Raw genomic sequence first — 20,980 nt, 5'->3', positions numbered from 1 at the left:
CAGCACAGGATCTGTTGAGGTTGCCCAACATAATAATATTAATAGTCTTTGTGCTAACACCAATCTTGAAGCAGGAACCAATGAGTAGTGGATCCCGCAATGATGCTACTTGGCAGCAGGTAGTGTAGTCGGCAGGATGGTGTAAGCTGAGGGTACCTGAATGTTGACAAGAGTCTCTGTTAGTGCTCACAATCAGTGAATATTCTGGAGCTCTAGTACTAGGAGTCAGTCAGCTGCAGGCTGAAGAAACTTGGTGATTTGGCAGGTTAAGATACCACAGGTACAGTACACACTGGAGATTTGTGCTTTGTAAACAGGCTAGCACTGAGAATGTCTCAGGTGTAACTGAAGTCTGTGATGAGACCAGCAGAACAGACTGGCTGTAGGTGAAAACAGTATTACACAAATAGCTGGACTGACTGGTGCTGAAGATACACAAGTTCACATAGGAGACTGAATGGTGCTAGCGGGATAGTTTGATACTTTAACAGCATACAACACTCGGGGGTTTGTGGCTAGTGCACAGCTGCGCTGGTGAACACTTCAACAGAACACTGTTTAACACATGAGTCTGTGAATGATGAACAGCAGGACTGACTGGAACTTGGAGCCTATATTAATGCACTGAAGACTGCGAGTAGTGATCAGTAATGCAAGCTGGTGCTGGAGAAATACACAACTTTACACAGGAGTCTTGAATGGAGTACAGCAGGACTGGCTGGAACTTGAAGTATAAAGCAAAGTACTGAAGGCTGTGTGTAGTACTCAGCAATACAGGCTGGTGCTGGAGAAATACACACCTTGCACAGAAGTCCTTAATGTAATACAGCAGAACTGGCTGGAACTTGAAGCATTCAATAATGTACAGGCGTTTCAGGAAAGCACTTAGCATGCAGGGCCATCTTTTCATATGGGCTCAATGAGCACTTGCCCAAGGGCTCCAGGAATATTAGGGCCCTAGGCTTATAGCTGAGGGTCTCCTCTTTCCAGGGGTACTAGATTTTAAAAAATTGGCCCTGGGGAACCGGAGATATCCGATGTTAAAGCAGTGGTCCCCATCCAAGCCTGTTAATTGCTCTTCCCAGAGAGATATCTCGGATTCTGTCTGACTTAAGAGTTTATCTGAGGGTATAAACCAAAAGCTGGGACTCTCCCCTTTCAGTGGACACTGGCAGCTTGTCTCTACTGTGCCCAAAACCAAAGATATCAGCCTTCCAGCAGCTGGTACCTGCACAAGCTGAACACGCCTGGTATGCAGTTTTATATTTTCGTTGGTGGATAGCTCTGACTTCTGAACTCTCATCCCCAAGTCCCCAGTACCTCCTGAATGTTGGGACTCGCTATTATTTTTTTTGTACCCCATTCAAATTTAAGAAATTTCTTTCCAGCAACTTGAGATATTAAGTCAAGCAAACTGCCCTCCCACCAGAAAATTATGAATATTAACCCCACTCCACTATCCACCCTTCTCCGCCTATTAAACACCCCCTACTACCCTGGAAGTCATGTACCTGGGCCCCTTAATTCAGCCAAATGTCCCCATCTGCAGTTTAGTGTTCTCTCTCCCGCCCCATCTCCCACCATCTGTGCAGTAAAGGAGTAATTAGCAGAAATTACTGCTCCAGGTCCAAAATAGAACACCCTCTACCGCCTGCGGGACGTCAAAGCTGCCGCTGATAGCACTCCCAACCCCTACCGCTGCAGGATGGGTAGGGGCCCCAGTGCTTTGCTGTGCCCAAGGGCCTATCCTGATGTTAAGATGGGCCTGTTAGCATGGCTAGCTAGCATTGGAGAAATACACAGCAGCTTGGTGGAACTGAACTGTGGAGGAACTGAACTGTGGATTCAAACTCTGAATACTGCAGACTGGAACTATCAGACAGAATACAGCAGAAGTTGTCCTGGCAATGACTAGAGGCCAGGGAGGGACTAAAAAAGAAACCCCTGGCTGGTGATAGGTATCTGAAGTCATGTGTAGGAGATCTGGACTTGAATTGGTTGATCAGCAGTCAGCTAATCTCAGGCAAAATGGTGTCGGAAACTCCACATGAAGAAAACAGTCTTTATAATTATTATGGATTGAAACATATCCTGACAGTGAGTGATGCACTGCCATGAAGTGATAGCATTTGGTCGGGAAATGGGCTTTACCAGTCTGGCATGTGACATAGAGTGAGCATCATGCAAGTGGCTATCCTTTTAGGGACTGCCATACAATGCAAACAGTATCCAAATGACCTCTACACAATACACAGGGCATCTGAGTGAACACATTAAAATTCAGAGAGCATCTGAATAACCACCTGAAAATAGGGAGAGCCTCATACAGACTAGAGATGTGCACCGGAAATTTTTCGGGTTTTGTGTTTTGGTTTTGGATTCGGTTCCGCAGCCGTGTTTTGGATTCGGACGCGTTTTGGCAAAACCTCCCTTAAAATTTTTTGTCGGATTCGGGTGTTTTTTTTCAAAAACCCCTCAAAAACAGCTTAAATCATAGAATTTGGGGGTCATTTTGATCCTATAGTATTATTAACCTCTATAACCATAATTTCCACTCATTCCAGCCTATTCTGAACACCTCACAATACTATTTTTAGTACTAAAATTTGCACCAAGGTCTCTGGATGACTAAGCTAAGCGACCCAAAAGGGCGGCACAAACACCTGGCCCATCTAGGAGTGGCACTGCAGTGTCAGACAAGATGGCACTTAAAAAAATTGGCCCCAAACAGCACATGATACAAAGAAAAGAGAAAAAGAGGTGCACTGTGGTCGCTGGATGGCTAAGCTAAGTGACACAAACACCTCAATATCACAGGAATTATTTGTTCTAATCAATGGTATTATTGGTCCAAATCACTGGAAGAAAATGACAAAATCACTGGAATTATTCATTCTAATCAATGGTATTATTGGTCCAAATCACTGGAAGAAAATGACAAAATCACTGGAATTATTTGTTCTAATCAATGGTATTATTGGTCCAAATTACTGGAAGAAAATGACAAAATCACAGGAATTATTCGTTCTAATCAATGGTATTATTGGTCCAAATCACTGGAAGAAAATGACAAAATCACTGGAATTAAATGGCAGGGAATTAAATCAAATGGCAGTACCACTGGACATATATGGAAGTGTCAGACAGGATGGCACTAAAAAAATAGTCCCCAAACAGCACATGATGCAAAGAAAAGAGAAAAAGAGGTGCACTGTGGTCGCTGGACGTCTAAGCTAAGCGACACAAACACCTCAATATCACAGGAATTATTTGTTCTAATCAATGGTATTATTGGTCCAAATCACTGGAAGAAAATGACAAAATCACTGGAATTATTCGTTCTAATCAATGGTATTATTGGTCCAAATCACTGGAAGAAAATGACAAAATCACAGGAATTATTCGTTCTAATCAATGGTATTATTGGTCCAAATCACTGGAAGAAAATGACAAAATCACTGGAATCATTTGGCAAGATCACTGTAATTAATAATTAATTATAAATCACTAATATTAATTGGTAAAATCTCGCTATCGCCTGCCTAGAGAAGTGGAACCTAGATGGCATTTGGTACCGGGGACACACTACCTCAAGATATTCTCTAAGTCCCTGTGAGCTAACAGTGGATACCAGACACACGTCTAACACCAACACAGCTGCCAAGGCCTGAGTTATCCGCTTTGCAACAGGATGACTGCTGTGATATTTCATCTTCCTCGCAAAGGACTGTTGGACAGTCAATTGCTTACTGGAAGTAGTACAAGTGGTCTTCCGACTTCCCCTCTGGGATGACGATCGACTTCCAGCAGCAACAACAGCAGCGCCAGCATCAGTAGGCGTTATACTCAAGGATCCATCGGAGGAATCCCAGTTAGGAGAGGACTCATCAGACTTGCCAGTGACATGGCCTGCAGGACTATTGGCGTTCCTGTCTAAGGAGGAAATTGACACTGAGGGAGTTGATGGTGTGGTTTGCAGGAGCTTGGGTACAAGAGGAAGAAGGGATTTAGTTGTCAGTGGACTGCTTCCGCTGTCACCCAAAGTTTTTGAACTTGTCAATGACTGCTGATGAATGCACTCCAGGTGATATACAAGGGAGGATGTTCCGAGCTGGTTAACGTCCTTACCCCTACTTATTACAGCTTGACAAAGGCAACACACAGCTTGACACCTGTTGTCCGCATTTCTGTTAAAATAATTCCACACCGAAGAGGTGATTTTTTTTGTAATTTGACTAGGCATGTCAATGGCCATAGTCATCCCACGGACAACAGGTGTCTCCCTGGGTGCCTGACTTAAACAAACCACCGCACCATCAGAATCCTCCTTGTCAATTTCCTTCTCAGCGCCAGCAACACCCATATCCTCATCCTGGTGTACTTCAACAGTGACATCTTCAATTTGACTATCAGGAACTGGACTGTGGGTGCTCCTTCCAGCACTTGCAGGGGGTGTGCAAATGGTGGAAGGAGCCACCACTTCCCGTCCAGTGTTGGGAAGATCAGGCATCGCAACCGCCGACACAATTAGACTCTCCTTGGGGATTTGTGATTTAGAAAAATGCACAGTTCTTTGCTGTGCTTTTGCCATCTTAACTCTTTTTATTTTTCTAGTGGGAGGATGAGTGCTTCCATCCTCATGTGAAGCTGAACCACTAGCCATGAACATAGGCCAGGGCCTCAGCCGTTCCTTGCCACTCCGTATCATAAATGGCATATTGGCAAGTTTACGCTTCTCCTTAGACTCTTTTAATTTTGATTTTTGGGTCATTTGACTGAACTTTTGTTTTTTGGATTTTACATGCTCTCTACTATGACATTGGGCATCGGCCTTGGCAGACGACGTTGATGGCATTTCATCATCTCTGCCATGACTAGTGGCAGCAGCTTCAGCACTAGGTGGAAGTAGATCTTGATCTTTCCCTATTTCACCCTCTACATTTTTGTTTTCCATTGTTTAATGTGTGGAATTATATGCCTGTAATATTATTATATCAATAGCAATGGCCTACTGTACTGTACAACTATATACTGTTGGTCACCAAAATGCTGCACTGTACTACTATATATACTGCTCACAACAATGCAGCACAGATATGGATACTTGCAGTGACACAGAGCTGCAAGATACAGCAATGAACTACTGTACTGTACAACTATATACTGTTGGTCACCAAAATGCTGCACTGTACTACTATATATACTGTTCACAACAATGCAGCACAGATATGGATACTTGCAGTGACATGGAGCTGCAAGATACAGCAATGGACTACTGTACTGTACAACTAGATACTGTTGGTCACCAAAATGCTGCACTGTACTACCATATATAATATATATAGTATATACTGGTCACACAACAATGTAGCAGATATTGAGCATTGAGCACTGATGATCAGGATACTGTCTAGAACTGAGTCTGACATGGAGCTGCAAGATACAGCAATGGCCTACCTTACTGTACTACTATAATTATGTACTGGTGGTCCCCACAATGCAGCACACTGAGCACAGATATTTGCAGCACACTGAGCACAGATATGGAGCGTTTTCAGGCAGAGAACGTAGATATTTGCAGCACACTGAGCATCCATGTCCTCTCCGTTCAATCTCCAATGCACGAGTGAAAATGGCGGCGACGCGCGGCTCTTTATATGGAATATGAATCTCGCGAGAATCCGACAGCAGGATGATGACGTTCAGCCTCATTCGGGTTAACAGAGCAAGGCGGGAAGAGCTGAGGCTGCCTCGGAGCCATGTAAAATAGGTGAAGTTCGGGGGGGTTCGGATCTCAACGAACCGAACCCGCTCATCTCTAATACAAACTAATATACCAAATATACAGAATCCTATCTACATATGCACAGAGTATATTACCTGCCCAATGTACCTGAATCCAGACTTCTTTTCTTTCTGCTTTAACCACATTTCATCTCATTTTCCTTATCCATCAAGCAATGGAGTCGGTACGATTCCTTCATCTGCACCATAGACAGCACTCCAGTAATACAATGGATAACGAGAGCTTGGGAATGAGGTTATGCTCTGCCTCTTTCTTTTTCCTCCTTTTCCATCTTTCCATTCATTATTTTCTGTCCTCCTTTCCACTACTTCATCTTACTCTATCTCCCTGCTTTCTCCTCTCCCATCCTTCTTTATCCTTTTCCTCTTCAATCCTTCAGTCATTTTTATTCTACTCAATTTCATCCTTCTTTTTTCTAATCCTTTGCCCTTCTTGATCATTATCAGTACTCATATTCTATTAATTTCCTGCACCTCAGCACTATTCTACAACACCTGCCCCTCCTCTATTTTCCTTCCTTATGCCTCACATCATCGTCCGAGAATTGTGTGCTGAGCCCTGATTGGAGGAGCTCAGCACCTGCTAAGGGCAATACAGTGCATGTAGCACCTGCCAGAGATACACCTTACAATTTTATAATCCAATATTATGAGTTTTACATCTTTTAGCTGTGCATAAAATTGAATATAAAAATTTGGGGATTATATTTTCTGCTTTATTAATATTTTATATTTGATATTTATGTTTTTTTTACATATTTTGTAACAGTCCTTGGGGAAAATGTAGTAAGGTATGATAATCAGAAAGTGAGAGATTTTGTGAGAGTTCTCCAGTTTTCTTTAAAGTGGCAATCATTTAAATGGCAAAATACATCTGGTTTTGCCATGAAAATGTTAGCCACTTTAACAAAACCGGAGAACTCTCGCAAAATCTCTCACTTTCTGATTCTCACACCCTATTACATTTCCCCCCATGAATATTTATACAGACTAGTCCGTTTAAGTTTCAAATATTTAAATGCTACGATTTCCCATATCACCTTTAATATTTTATTTATTTATTCTTAAACATGTTGAATATGTGTAACTAAAAATGCTGTTTTATTTGTACTTGAAATTACATTTTTTGTCATTAAGTTTTAATACTTCTTTAAGCTAATTTAATTTTGCTTTTAATAATAATATCCCACTTCTTCTAGGTCCCTTACAATTTGTTTTATAGAGTTCCAAGTCAAAATTTACAATGCTGTATTTTTCCATATTCATTAGATATAATTGAGAAAGAGTCTGAAGTCTAAATGCATGACATAATTAAATATATTTTTACATTTTCTCAAAATAAGACATATTCAGAGAAAATCCATTTCATTGGATAACAACTACCTTCAGGAACTTGATGCATTATTATGTTTACAGGAGCCTCCTTCAGCCATGGCCAGAAGAATATTTTTGTAGTTATAAGGCTACAACTTTTTATTGTACACCTGTGATGACTTATGTTATACAAACATAGCATAATCACCCATCCGTGAACACAGCACTGACTCGGCACTGCATACAAATTATTGATTTGTAGGCTGAAAGCTATTGTGTGTTAGGGTATATAAGTGGGTGTGATATAATAGATTGACAATGTTATGGTCAACAGTCAATAGATCAACACCAAATAGTCAACATGTATTAGGTCGTCAGGTTCAAAAGGATGACAGATGAAAGGTCGACAGTGGTTAAGGCCAACAGGTACAAAAGGTTGACATGGCAATGGTTGACACTTTTTTTGCCAAATCTTGTATATTTCATGTTATATGACACCCATCAGTAAAAACATCTACCCTTGCGAGCTCATGATGCTTCGGGCATGGTGGCTCACTTCACTAGCTAATGATTGCTATTCCCAGTAGATAACCACGTGATTAGTAAATCAAGAAGATTTTGAGAAAACATGGGGGGGGAAAAAAAAAAAAAAATGTGTTGACCATTTGTGTGTTGATCATTGTCATGTCTACCTTTTGAACCTGTCAATCTTTTGTACCTATAGACCTTAAACTCTGTCGACCTTTCACCTGTCAACCTTTTGTACTTGTTGACCTTTTATACCTGTCGACCTAATGCTTGTCAATATTATGGTGTCGACCTATTGACCGTCGACCAAAACACTGTCAATCTATCATCCAGATACCATATAAGTAGTGTAAGAACACACATACTGTATCAATGACGCAAAACGTCTTATAGGCTGCTCTACTGATGAGGTATAACTTATGTATGTGCTTATTTTACAACATATTTCCTTAAAAAATTAGTATGTATAGTATAGAGTTCTAGACACATTTAATTTTCTGAATATGTTCCTCACATATAATAGCTAAAGTTTCCCTTGCCATGTAGGATGTGCACTAGAAATTCAAAATTCAAAACCTGATCTTTTCTTGGCCACTAGAGGGAGTGTAAAGACTGGGTACCTTTTCTAGAGCACTGCCCTAGGGGTCTTTCATGTGTTTGTGGACTTGGAGAATTCAAGTTATAGCATATTGCAGATTGCAAAAAATAATTCTCCTTTTCCAATGTGTAATAATTTATAAAGCTAGTTACACACAATCACACTTGAGATGCCAATTCTTCTGACAATTAGACTTACAATTGAAAGTCCAGATGAACAAGAAGACTCATCCATAGACAATATTACAAACTACTTTGCAATCTGTGATCCTCATCCCTCCAAACCATCTTCTTAAAAGGTTGTGACTGGAGGAGCATCAGCAGAAGTATTGGACATAACGGTTGGTAATGTGCACACACTTCCAGTTTTGCCATTGTACCATCTGATCTAGGAAATATTAAGAAGAACATAAAACCAGAGCAGCAGATGGTTTTCTTGAGATAAAACATAATTTTGGTTGCTTACACACTCCTACAATTTCTGTCCAAGAAGCTGTGAGTCATGTGATCTGTGAAGCGATTGCATTGCTTTGTATCCATCTTAATCAATGAGCAGGGGCTTCTGTGTTAGGTATTATATATGTGTGTATATATATATATATACTGTATATATCCTGCTGCTTAATACAACATGATTTTCGAAAGACTGAAACATTGAACGACTTAGTCTGTTTGAGTCTCTTTATTCAAGACCCATGAGTGTCACCATGATCTCTGTGTGTATTTGGGCTTTATCATGACACGGAAGGTCACCAGGGCAAACGCTAGGATTACAGCATGGATGGAGTGCTGGCTTGATAGTTTTATATATATATATATATATATATACTGTATATCCTGCTGCTTAATACTGGATCATGTCAGTATTTATTGGGAATTACATCAGATGGTGTAACTATTGTCCATACTAAATTTATAAAGTATATTTTCATATTCATTTTGGGATTTGAGGACGTAACAAACAGTCCCAGAAAGACTATGTTTAGGCCTTGAACATTTCCCATCCATCCAAGCTGTGCTACAAGTGAAGGTCAACAGCTAAGATGTCAGCAACCATGGATTGTAAACAGATCACATCTTTCTGGAGTAGTTGACTGCAAAGGAATAGTGTTAGATAGCAGAGATAAATGACTCATACAGTATACACTACTCCTGTGTAATCAAGGAGACACAAAGTTCACAGCTGAGGTTCTTCTAAAAGTTTGTGCCGCAAAGATTACATTAACATTGTTGCATTTATTTAGAGGATGCCTAGTCATAACTAATATTAATGTGATTTATAGATGTACTCTATATTACTTCAAACAGTACAAATATTATACAACACAAGATGCCATATAATGCCATGTCTCTAACATGCCACACTGTTCTTGTCTTGACCTCTCATCCAATATAGGGGTATATGTATTAAGCCTTGGAGAAAGATAAAGCGGAGTAGACTGTGCTTGATATATGACAGTTAGGGGGTATCTGTACTATAGGGGAGATGTAGTAAGCAGTAAATAGAGTGGAGAAGTTGCCCATGGCAACCAATCAGCATTGAAGTAACATTTATAATTTGCATATTATAAAATGATACAGAGCACCTGATTGGTTGTCATGGGCAACTTTTCCACTGGCTCACTCCTCCACTCTTTTCACTGTTTCATGAATAGACCCCTCTGTAGAGGGAGATAAAGTACCAACCAACCAGCTCCTAACTGACATTTTTCAAACACAGCTTGTAACATGGCAGTTAGGAGCACATTGGCTGGTATATTTTCTCCATTTACTTTGTCTCTCTCCAGAGCTTAGTACATACACCCCTTAGGGGGAGATTCAAATGTTTGAAAAGTCAGTTGGGAGTCTATTTTTTCCTATATAATAGACAGGGAAAAACAGACACCCAACCGACTTTTCAAACATTTGAAACTCCCCCTTAGAGTCTGATTGGCTGCTTTGTGCAAAATCTCCACTTTATCTCTCTATTTTAAATTTATAAAAATACATGTCCCCATGCAGTAGTGAAATGTGAAAGATTTACCAGCCAATATATCAAACCCTTTTTAGCTTAAGGGGTCTATTCATCAGCCCTTAATTATTATTCATTATAAAGGTAACTACGGAGATATGATGAATATACTGCTTACCTTTCAGTCCTGATCTGGCCCGCTGTCCCCATACATTATTTTGGGAACCTAAATTTATCATGCTCTGAAAATATAACATTTCAAAGCTTGACACTTACTGATCCCTCACTCACTGTTCAGCTCCCTCTACCGTAAGGCTCGCATTCGTGAACCTAAGTTTACGCATGTGCACTAGCACTGTCAGACTCGGTAGTGCAAAGTTTCAAGAGATCTCAGGGACAGCTTCCTCTGTATCAGAGCAATATTGAATTGCTCCAGTGATTTTATATCCACTGCTGCTACTACTGGATACTTAATTATCGGGGGGCTAGTAATAGCCTAACGCAGGAGATATCACCGATATCTGCTGCAGTAGGCTGATTATTGCTGCAGACTGCAGTCTCCATTATTCTTTATGGTAACAGCATTATGATACTTAAGTAGCATGGCCTCATTGGCTAACGCCATCTTCAGCTACATTGTGCCTAAGGAAACATTGAAGTCTTTGGGGGTAATTCCGATTTGATCGCTCGCTAGCTACTTTTTGCAGTGCTGCCATCAGATAGTCGTCGCCTATAGGGGAGTGTATTTTAGCTTTGCAAGTGTGCGAACGCCTGTGCAGCCGAGCTCTGCAAAAACATTTTGTGCAGTTTCTGAGTAGGTCTGAACTTACTCAGCCCTTGCGATCACTTCAGCCTGTCTGGTCCCGGAACTGATGTCAGACACCCGCCCTGCAAACACTTGGACACGCATGCATTTTTCCAAACACTCCCAGAAAACTGTCAGTTGACACCCATAAACGCCCTCTTCCTGTCAATCTCCTTGCGATCGGCTGTGCGAATGGATTCTTCGTTAAATCCATCGCTCAGCAACGATACACTTTGTACCCATACGACGCGCCTGCACATTGTGGTGCATACATATGCGCAGTAGTGACCTGATCGCTGCTGCAAAACGGCAGCGTGCGATCAGGTCGGAATGACCCCCCTTGTCCTCTGCCGTAAGTTTCACTAAATGACACAGTAATGCAGGCGATAGCTATCACTTCACCCCCAAAATCTTCATAGGGATGAGGTGTTCTCGAAAACTTTGCTCTTGCAGTATCAACGTGATCTAAAACTGTGGTAAACAATGATAATATACATGTCTGTATGGACTGATAAAATCACAGCACTACCATGATTATAGTTATAGATCACTTAGGGGACGATTCCAGTTAGTGCCAAGGCTATGTTGTAGCCTCAATCGATGTTCCACTGCACACTTACAGGAGGAAAACATGTTTTTTTCTTGCACCCTTAACAAGAGTGGTTTTCCTGCCGGAATACCCCTGTTGCATTAAGCGTGGTTCCACCTAATCAGCCTCGCTAATCGAATCTACCCCTTAATGTCAATAGAATATTATGTATCGAAAACTTTTCTATTCTAGAGATTTTGGAATTGTCTTTATTTACTTTGAAAAACATAAAGTAAATGTGTGACTTTCTAGTGTATTATTTTTATGTTTGTGCAGTTTAGTTTATTTGTATACTATATACCAATGCAGTTTTACTGCCACCAAATTGGGTTTATCATTTTGTTCACTCCATAGCAGGAATGGCAAAGGAATGTCATGACTGACACTTGCTCACGTACTGAAATCATAGGTTCAGTAGGTAATTAATTCACATTGGTCTGCTTTTATAATAACTAGTGACTTTGCTTGGTTAGATTAATTTCTGTGCAGTCGCTACAAAAGATTGCTTTCAGAAGTCACATCAACATCTATGTTCTTCACAAGGGACCGCTTCTAATTAGCCACAGCCACCCTGAGGTGACACAGAAGGACACTGTGCACTAAGTCTATATGCAGCCACTGTTCCAGAGTGAGCAAATTGCTTTAATATTATATGTCAACAGGGGGAGAGAGTGTAGTCCTGTCAAACAGTCCACCCCTGGGCTCCATTTGTTGACATTTAGTCTTTTTGGCCCAAATCCCAGTTGCAAATACTTCTGTTCATATAATGTTCATGTTTACCAGTAAAGAAAACTCTTGCTTTGGCTTTTTAAATAAACGTTTTTGCAAGTAAAAATGCAGTGTGTAGAAGAGAAAAAAAAGTCTTGGCCACAAACACAGTGTTTTTTTTGCATAAATTCATATGTGATGAATGGTTGATTTTAATGCTATTTGGGCATTTGTCAGAGGCTAACAAATATACATAATGCTGCTAGTTTATAAACCCAAATACCTGAATATCCTCTTTCTTCTTGAAATAAATTAGGGTTATGTTTGCTTGCCTGGAGTCACATTAGGAATATTTTAAATGTTGAGCATCTCATCCAGGCGCCACACAAGATTACATGAAAAAAAAATTAAATGAAAGGTATTTAACTTTTAATCCTTTTACAATGAATTCTCAGAGAGGGCAGGACGTTTTGTTGTAAGGAGGGATAATGCAGATCTTCATCTATACCTACAGTTAATTAATGTACCCAAGTTTGATTTAACTGTTCCCTTGCATGACGCAGAATGGGACAGAGCTAAGTTATAGAGGTACAGTACTACGGTTAACATCTATGAATAAATAAGATATAGAAAAACAAAAGATATTTTAAAGACTTGTGCAGTGGCTGATTAACCCTGTACTGCTAACAATTCTACCAAGGCTATCAAAATAAGAGGCCAGTCATCCCTGCACCCCTTTTGCATCATATAGCGTTTTAAGAGAACACTGCAGTATATGTAGTTTTCTAATCTGTAGTGAAAATATTGTGATGTCACCATAGTGATGTCACCAGGGCTTCCCCCAGCAGAGGGCAGTCTTGGGGTAAGCAGGAAAGACTTGTATCAGGTCTCTTCTGTCTTCTAGCATTATCTAAGCCATGTAAACTAGTTCTGATGGAAGTAGCTGTATTACTCACAGTTTATACTGTATTCTTTAGTGTTGGCATAGTTCAAGCCTATTACGCAACCCAGCGCCTTGCCCAAACTAAAGATTTAAATAATTGTAAAAACGTGAAAAAGTAAAACAGCCATTTTCTCATTATGTTTAAACTAAATGTAATTAATATGGTCTTGACCAAGACCCAGATGGTTACATTTTTACGTGAAAGGACTTGCATTTACTGTTCAGGAAAATACAAAAAGCAGAGTCTTGCACATGTGTATTTCTCCATCGATAACAGAATCAACAAGTATATTTTTGTCCAATATATTTCCAAAATAAAGCCTTATCTCTCTGGAGCCATACACCTTACATCCCAAACTTGAAGAAAGTGGTGTCATTTAGGGGTTAATATAAGGAGTATTACAGATTATGTAATGTAAAACATGGTATTGTGTTTCTTTTGATAGTGGTCAGACATGTCACTACTGTTTTTATTTTAGAATAATGTATTGACCCATTATAAAGAGTCACAGGCTGCAAAGTAATGAAGGACTTAAAGTTAAATAATTACACTCACTGCAATTCTGAATCCCCATATGGAAGTGTTATCATGACAGGCAACCGTTTCACAGAGCCCACTTTTAGACCATTCTTTACTGCTGTGCGCAATTCCACTGGAGTTTCATGCGTTTTATTTTTGATTAAGGATTCTTAACATTAATTTCAACTGAACAACAGAAATGACATACTACATGAACCACATACTGCAGCTGAATGACATACACTTGTGTACTGTTTACATCTGGACAACTTTGAGATCAGCACCAAAGTGTACAGTATGTTTGTAACTTAAATGAGGATAATAAATAAATATTAATATAAATATAGTAGGGGGATATATATCAAAGCATGGAGAGAGATAAAGTGGAGAGAGATCAAGCACAACCTAATTAGCTCTGTATTGTCATTTTTGCTATATCAGAGTTAATAGCAGCAACATGAAGAACGTGAATTCTAGGCCATTATAAGCAAATCTCAGCCACATGATTGCAGTGGCCAGTCTGAGGTTTCCCTCGGTGTAATCACCTGATCACCTTAGTACTGTATATCTCTGGAACCTTTTGTAATGTAGGTGTCACTGTTGACTTTACATAATAGCTTTACAATTAGGTGACAGCTCGGAGTGTCACCACTATTCATGTCACTTATGCCATTAATCACACATGAGATAAAGAGATCTTGCCCTAAGGGGATTACCAGAGATGACACCTTTTCAAGTAGACTTTGATGTCAGCCCACCTAGATGTTAGCTATCAGTGATAGAACTAATCTGTACACTCCTGTCCTGTTACCCAGAAACAGCTTCTGGAGACCCTCCTCATTGGCAGATTCAGGTTTTGTGCAGCAGTTTTGCTAATGCTCATGTAATATATATATATATATATATATATATATATATATGTATATATATATATATATATATATATATATATATATATATATTAAAAAAAAAATCAATGTTTTTTTAAAGTGAAATAAACAGAGCAGTAACTGCAGCAGCAGCAAGCAGGCATGTGAGTGCCAGCAACGTGTGTGCTGCTTTTAAACTGGGAGGCTCTGTCTTGACAAAGAGTCATGTTTCACCAGTGCCATACCACAATTGTAGGTGTGAAAGACACGTGTTCTTTCCAAAAGCAATGTCAGGCAGTACAAAACCAGAGACACCATCAAGAGAGCTCACCCACTCCCCCCTCCCTAACAAGTCTGCCCTCAGCAAGTACACACGACTGACTGCAGATCACTACACATTATCCCCAGTGTAGAACCAAGACATCTTCTTATAAATTACAACATAACATATATTCCCTACTTTAAAAAAAAAAAAAAAAAAAAGGATTATTTTGGTATTGGCACTGTTAAACTGCATACAGCATAATAAACAATGCTATTAGTCTGAAACATTCACCAACCAATATGGCACATAAAAAAGACTGCAAAAGTTTAATATTTTAGTGGTTTAATTCTAATCTGCACTGTATCTTTACTACAAAGGGATAAAAATAAAAGAATAAATAGCAGATAGTCTTCATTTACAGGTTTAGTTATTTTTTTACTCCAAAAAAGTGTTCTCTGTATGTACAGTAGCTGAAAAGTAATTTCTCACTCTTTTTTTATGAGGTCCATCGCTGCTTCTCCCCCCCCTCCCAAATAAAGGAAATAGCATCTATAATAAAGTATTAAAAATAATTACGTTTTTTTAAAAAAAATCATAAATTTAAACCAAAAAAATGCTCCGCAATGCGAAGTGCTGTTTGTATATAAATACAGATAACATTAGGGAAAAATAATAATAATAAACACAAAACAAATAGAACTGAACCAGAATAATTGCCTTGGAAATGCAGTAGACACTGTTTTTTTAAAAGAATAATACTGACCTTTTTTTAATAGTAATTTAAACTGGTACCATATATACATACATATACATTCCTACATATTACAGTGCATACAACATTAACGACGAAGCGATGTCTCTTTGCAGAGTCCTTCCATAGAATAATGACAGTCCTTTAGCAGGAGCACTTGCACTCCGATATGATGGGGTACTGTATGGGTATCCACGTGCAGCGCTGAAGCGCCCGGCGCTGGCACCGCCACCGTAAGATAGTCAGATGCATGGACTTGGAGACCTTGCACACCATCCCCTCTGGTACAGAACAAGACCTCTTAGTGTAGCAACTCCCCACTTTCATGTAGCGGGGCCAGAACCTGACGCCCAAGTCATTCCACGTGTATAGCACCGGGCAGAAGGTCTGGGACCACAGCCACATCTGCAGCTTCCTCCTCAACTTCTTGCTCAGTCTGTGCTTCTTGCCCTGTAGACCCTCATAGAACTCAAGTCCCTTGATTTCGGCTGGCATGGCCCCAGAAGGCTTCTGCCTGAGGAGCAGGTCAAGTTCTGCCAGGTCCTCCACCCCCAGCCGCTCCTCGGGCAGGTTGATGGCCATGAAGCTGGGGTCAAAATGTCCACCCAGCAGAGTCCTTAGCTCAGTCTCGTTCAGATCCTTCTCCTTGGGGTCGAAGATGGGATCCGGGTGCTCAATAAGATCCACCAGTGGTAGCTTTTCACTAGGGGCTGGTCTGATGTGCAGGTAGTGCTGGCAGACTGCTTGGTCTAGTCTGAGTCCAACCAGGAAGACCACAAGGGCATATATAGTCACAAGGCACTGGGGGTGATCCATGCTGCAAGGAGCAAGGCAAAGTCACTGACCACGGTGTCCTCTCTTCCCGGAGATCATAAATGATGCATGAGAATGGGTAAGGAGCGTCACTAGGGTGCAGGAGATCTGGGACCCCCTCTTCTCATGACAGCGCAGGAGAGGCTGGGACGGAATATTGCACAGCAGCCCTGATGGCACCAGCGTGTCTGCCTGCCGGCTCCGGCTCCCCCTTGTTAAATATTCTCCACTTTCAGCTGGATCACCATGGTAACCAGAGACTCAATTTCTGCAGGAGAGGATAATATATGAGGTGCAGTTCCCTGTGCAGGCTGCAATGTCAGGACCCCTGGGTGCAGATAAAGTCAGGAAAATCCTTAAATCTGTCCATGCAATCCCCTGTGTGCTGCCTTCTCACTCTGTGCCAGCTCTCTCTCCCGATCTTGCAGTTCAGCTCTCTTTCCCAGTCCTACAGCACAGCTCTGCACCTAGTCCTTCTGGCTGCTCTGGATCATCTATTAGACGGACTCCATACGGCTGCGATGTCATTCATGTATAAGTAGTGTGATGGCCTGTGCTCATGGTTGGCTGCCTGGCTGACACCTCCCTCTCTCCCTTGAATGGTGGATGTGAAGGTGGGGGTCCTGCCTTTCTGTGCAGTCTGCGGGACCCGGAGTCTTGCGCCCTCTGCTGGCAGATCTCATGCTGTATACACACCCGTCTTTCTATAACAGGTTAAATAATTTGCATCTATACATATTCTACTGTTGGAATAAACGGGAACTTCTCATGTCTAAACCAGTATGTATGCACTGTGTGCTCAGCACGAATCCATGCAGGTTTATGCAGTCCACTGCGCTGCTAAGGTAGAAGAGACTAGTTTGTTATATGTCTGTGCCAGGACAATATAGCTCTATAGATTTGATGGGGGAAAAAATAAGAAATAACAATAATAATAATAATAATAATAATAATAATAATAATTATATATATATATATATATATATATATATATATATACGCATACAGGGAGAGAGAGAGAAAGGGACAGAGTAGTATAGAGTTAGACCATAGACTATATAGTGGTGAAACACACATAATTTACTGTAGACCTGCTTGTAATTAAACTATATATATACATATATATATATATATATATATATATATATATATATATATATATATACACATAGTATATGGCGGCTCAATCAATTACTCCCTAGTCACATACTTCCATGCGGTGTGGGACTGTTGTCTTGCTTCGTGGGCATCTCCAATAGAGAATTGATAAACTGTTTATCTTTGGTTTTATGAGGGCGCCTGTGCTGAAGCCTTGTGGAGCCAGAATGCTGCGTGTTTGTCTTTATACCTCCTCGCTGCTCTATATATCATGCTAGGTAAGGATCTGCAGTCTCCGGCTCCCAGCAAAGTGTCCACATTTTCGCCTGTGTAATAAATTCTTTGGTGAAAGTTCCTCACTATGGGCTTCCCGCGGCGATCACACTCATAATCCCACTTTACAAGGAAAATCGGAACGCTGTACTCTGCTTCTTAGCTTATAATAAATTAACCCAAATATTAACTCTTTACTAGCTCAAAACACTTAATGAATCGCAGACTTCAGTTCAACAAAATGTGGTCCCAAAAAGCATTTTAAGTGGCTTATTACAAAACTCAGCGCAATGCCAATCCCAAATCTTTGCCATCGTTTTGGCCATAGCCAGAATGTAGGAGTTAATATTCTTCAAGAGAAAAGATGTCACAGCAGCTGTGAGAGTTGATCTCAATAACCAGCAACTAAACTATAGCGGTCTCTTTAACACAACACACAGGGCTCATTTTCCCATAACAATAGCAATTATATATACACTGAATTCTGAAACCTATCATGAAATCTAGACAATATTTTATTGATAGCCCCAAGTACCATATAAAATCAGGCCATACTAATGGCAACTAATTGTGTAATCTAAACATGATGAATTGCTGTTTCACTAATGTGACATCCGCAAATTCCTTTCTCCCCTTCCTCAAATATTTATTTTCTGTGGGGGGATTGGGAGTGGTTTGAAAGATGAATGGGATGAGCAGGGGGTGTTGAATAAAAATGACACGTTTTAACTGTAATACTCTCAAGCAGCACAATGAAACCAATATAGTTTACAATACAGTTCATGAATGGAAACATCATTTTGTATGGACATGCAAACATGTGCTATCGCCTTTAAGCATCATTTCTCAAATCCACAATCTTTGTTTCATAGCTCGTGTCCTCTATACTGTGTTCTGATTATTTGTGAGAACCATTCTGCAAGTATATTGTGTGCCCACCAGGTCATGGACTGACTGGTGCCCCTATTTATATGTCTCCCCACCGTAGGTGCATGCCATTTTACATATTTTAATAGAAAATCCTGGCTATTTTCCCAAAGTCACTGACAAAAATATTTACACGCACCATATGTTACTTCATCCTTAATGCTAATGTATTACTTTGCACCATATATGAAGTTCAGGTTCCATAGATAGCATAGGGATACTGTTGACCCCTCTATAACAGACAATACTGTTTTAATTCATTAGCATGTAAATTCCATCAGAAGAACTGAAACTGATTCTATCTGTCAATATCAGCCGATGAAATGGCGATGTTATGGATTGGATGTAATCATTTAGGTATCATGCATTGGTTTTTATAGGAAATTACATTGAATGGCTCACTCTGTATTGCCTAATAATGGGAAGTTCTATGCTAAAATAACAATGCCACTGATTCAGATTAGATCGCAGTTAATGTTACAATTTGAGTAATTCACATCCTGTTACAATGTATCTCTGAGTTAAGGGAAACCAAACACATTATTAACTCATTATTCCTAGTCAATGGCCACTGATTGGATCACAATTACCTTGTAAACACAGATAAAAGCTACTAGGTCTAGTAGAGGAGGCATATATTTTCACAGAGTACTGTGACCAACATATGTGCCCTCATACACTGAGCATCTTCATGCCTTATGGCGCATGGTGGCCTGTGTCACTGATATGCTCTGAGACATGAAGTGTACCATTTCTTTCTCAGGGGGTAATTCAGACTGGTTCGCTGCAGCGGCGCAGTCCGGACAATGGAGGCGTGTCCAGACCGTTGGGGGGGGGGGGGGGGGGGCGGGCCTCGGAGGCTGCATGACATCACACACAGCCGCTGCGACCCGGGACGCGGTGGGTAGTGGCCTGCCAGCGCGCAGGGGCTGCGCTGCAAGGGAGCTACTCGCCAATATGAACAACTACATAGCAAACATTTACGGTGTATGCAGTTAGTATACCGACAGTGCGGGAACCCAGTGGTCACAATACAGACGCTGGGATCCCGACGGGGGCACCATACCGCCACCGGTATACTGGCAAAGTAGGTGATTCCCCCTCTATGGGTGACGTGGACACCCATAGAGGGAGACTAGAACCTGCGGCAAGCAAAGTTTGCCACCGAGCCCGCAGCGTGGCGAGTGCAGCAAGCCTGAAAGGGGCTTAGTTGTGCTCGCCACCTGCCGACATTCCACCGCTTGTGATGCCACTGTCGGCATAATGACAATCGGTATCTTGAGCGGCGGTAAATCATACCAAACCCCTTTAAGGGAATGGACTAAAAAAACATTGGGTGGGATGCATCAAAGGTAATTTTGCAGTCAAACCTCCCAAAATGCAATTTTTCGAGGTTTGGCTGCATTGCTCATATGCAGCAAGCTCCAAAATGCAATACATTTGCTGAGCTTGGACCCAGTAGTCAACACTGTCTATAGATGGCATTGCCCAATATAGACCTATGGATGTCTTTTCATGATGTGCACTGAGATAGATAGATAGATAGATAGATAGATAGATAGATAGATAGATAGATAGATAGATAGATAGATAGATAGATCGATCAATTAATCCTCAATGCAATATTAACAATGGGATCCGGACTGAAAGTCGACAGTAACTAGGTCGACCACTATTGGTCGACAGTAACTAGGTCGACAGGGTGTCTAGGTTGACAGGGTCTTTAGGTCGACATGTTCTAGGTCGACAGGTCAAAAGGTCGACATGAGTTTTTCTCAATTTTTTTTCTTTTTTTGAACCTTTTCATACTTAACGATCCACGTGGACTACGATTGGAACGGTAATCTGTGCCGAGCGAAGCGGTAGCGGAGCGAAGGCACCATGCCCGAAGCATGGCGAGCGAAGCGAGCCATGCGAGGGGACGCGGTGCACTAATTGGGGTTCCCGGTCACTCTACGAAGAAAACGACACCAAAATAACATTAAAAACTCATGTCGACCTTTTGACCTGTCGACCTAGAACATGTCGACCTAAAGACCCAGTCGACCTAGACACCCTGTCGACCTAGTTACTGTCGACCAATAGTGGTCGACCTAGACATTGTCGACCTAGTTACTGTCGACTTTCAATACCACACCCATTAACAATACAGATTGTAATTCTGTATATGAAATCAATCAGCTCCTCCTGTAGAATCCTGACCAACAATGGATATTCATAGAAA

General features: G+C 40.8%; 1 protein-coding gene across 1 annotated transcript; it reads right to left on the bottom strand.

Annotated features, from left to right (window-relative positions):
* Positions 1-15,219: 15,219 nt before the first annotated feature.
* On the bottom strand, positions 15,220-17,070 carry NOG (noggin). Its single transcript, XM_063963676.1, has one exon. It carries the CDS (start codon positions 16,459-16,461, stop codon positions 15,790-15,792), a length of 672 nt encoding a protein of 223 aa, XP_063819746.1. The 5' UTR covers positions 16,462-17,070; the 3' UTR covers positions 15,220-15,789.
* Positions 17,071-20,980: the final 3,910 nt, after the last annotated feature.

This window comes from Pseudophryne corroboree, chromosome 3 (assembly GCF_028390025.1).
Source record: "Pseudophryne corroboree isolate aPseCor3 chromosome 3, aPseCor3.hap2, whole genome shotgun sequence".
Classification (NCBI taxonomy): domain Eukaryota; kingdom Metazoa; phylum Chordata; class Amphibia; order Anura; family Myobatrachidae; genus Pseudophryne; species Pseudophryne corroboree.
The sequence above is the reverse complement of the archived record's forward strand: the minus strand, read 5'-3'. Positions and strand labels throughout refer to the sequence as shown.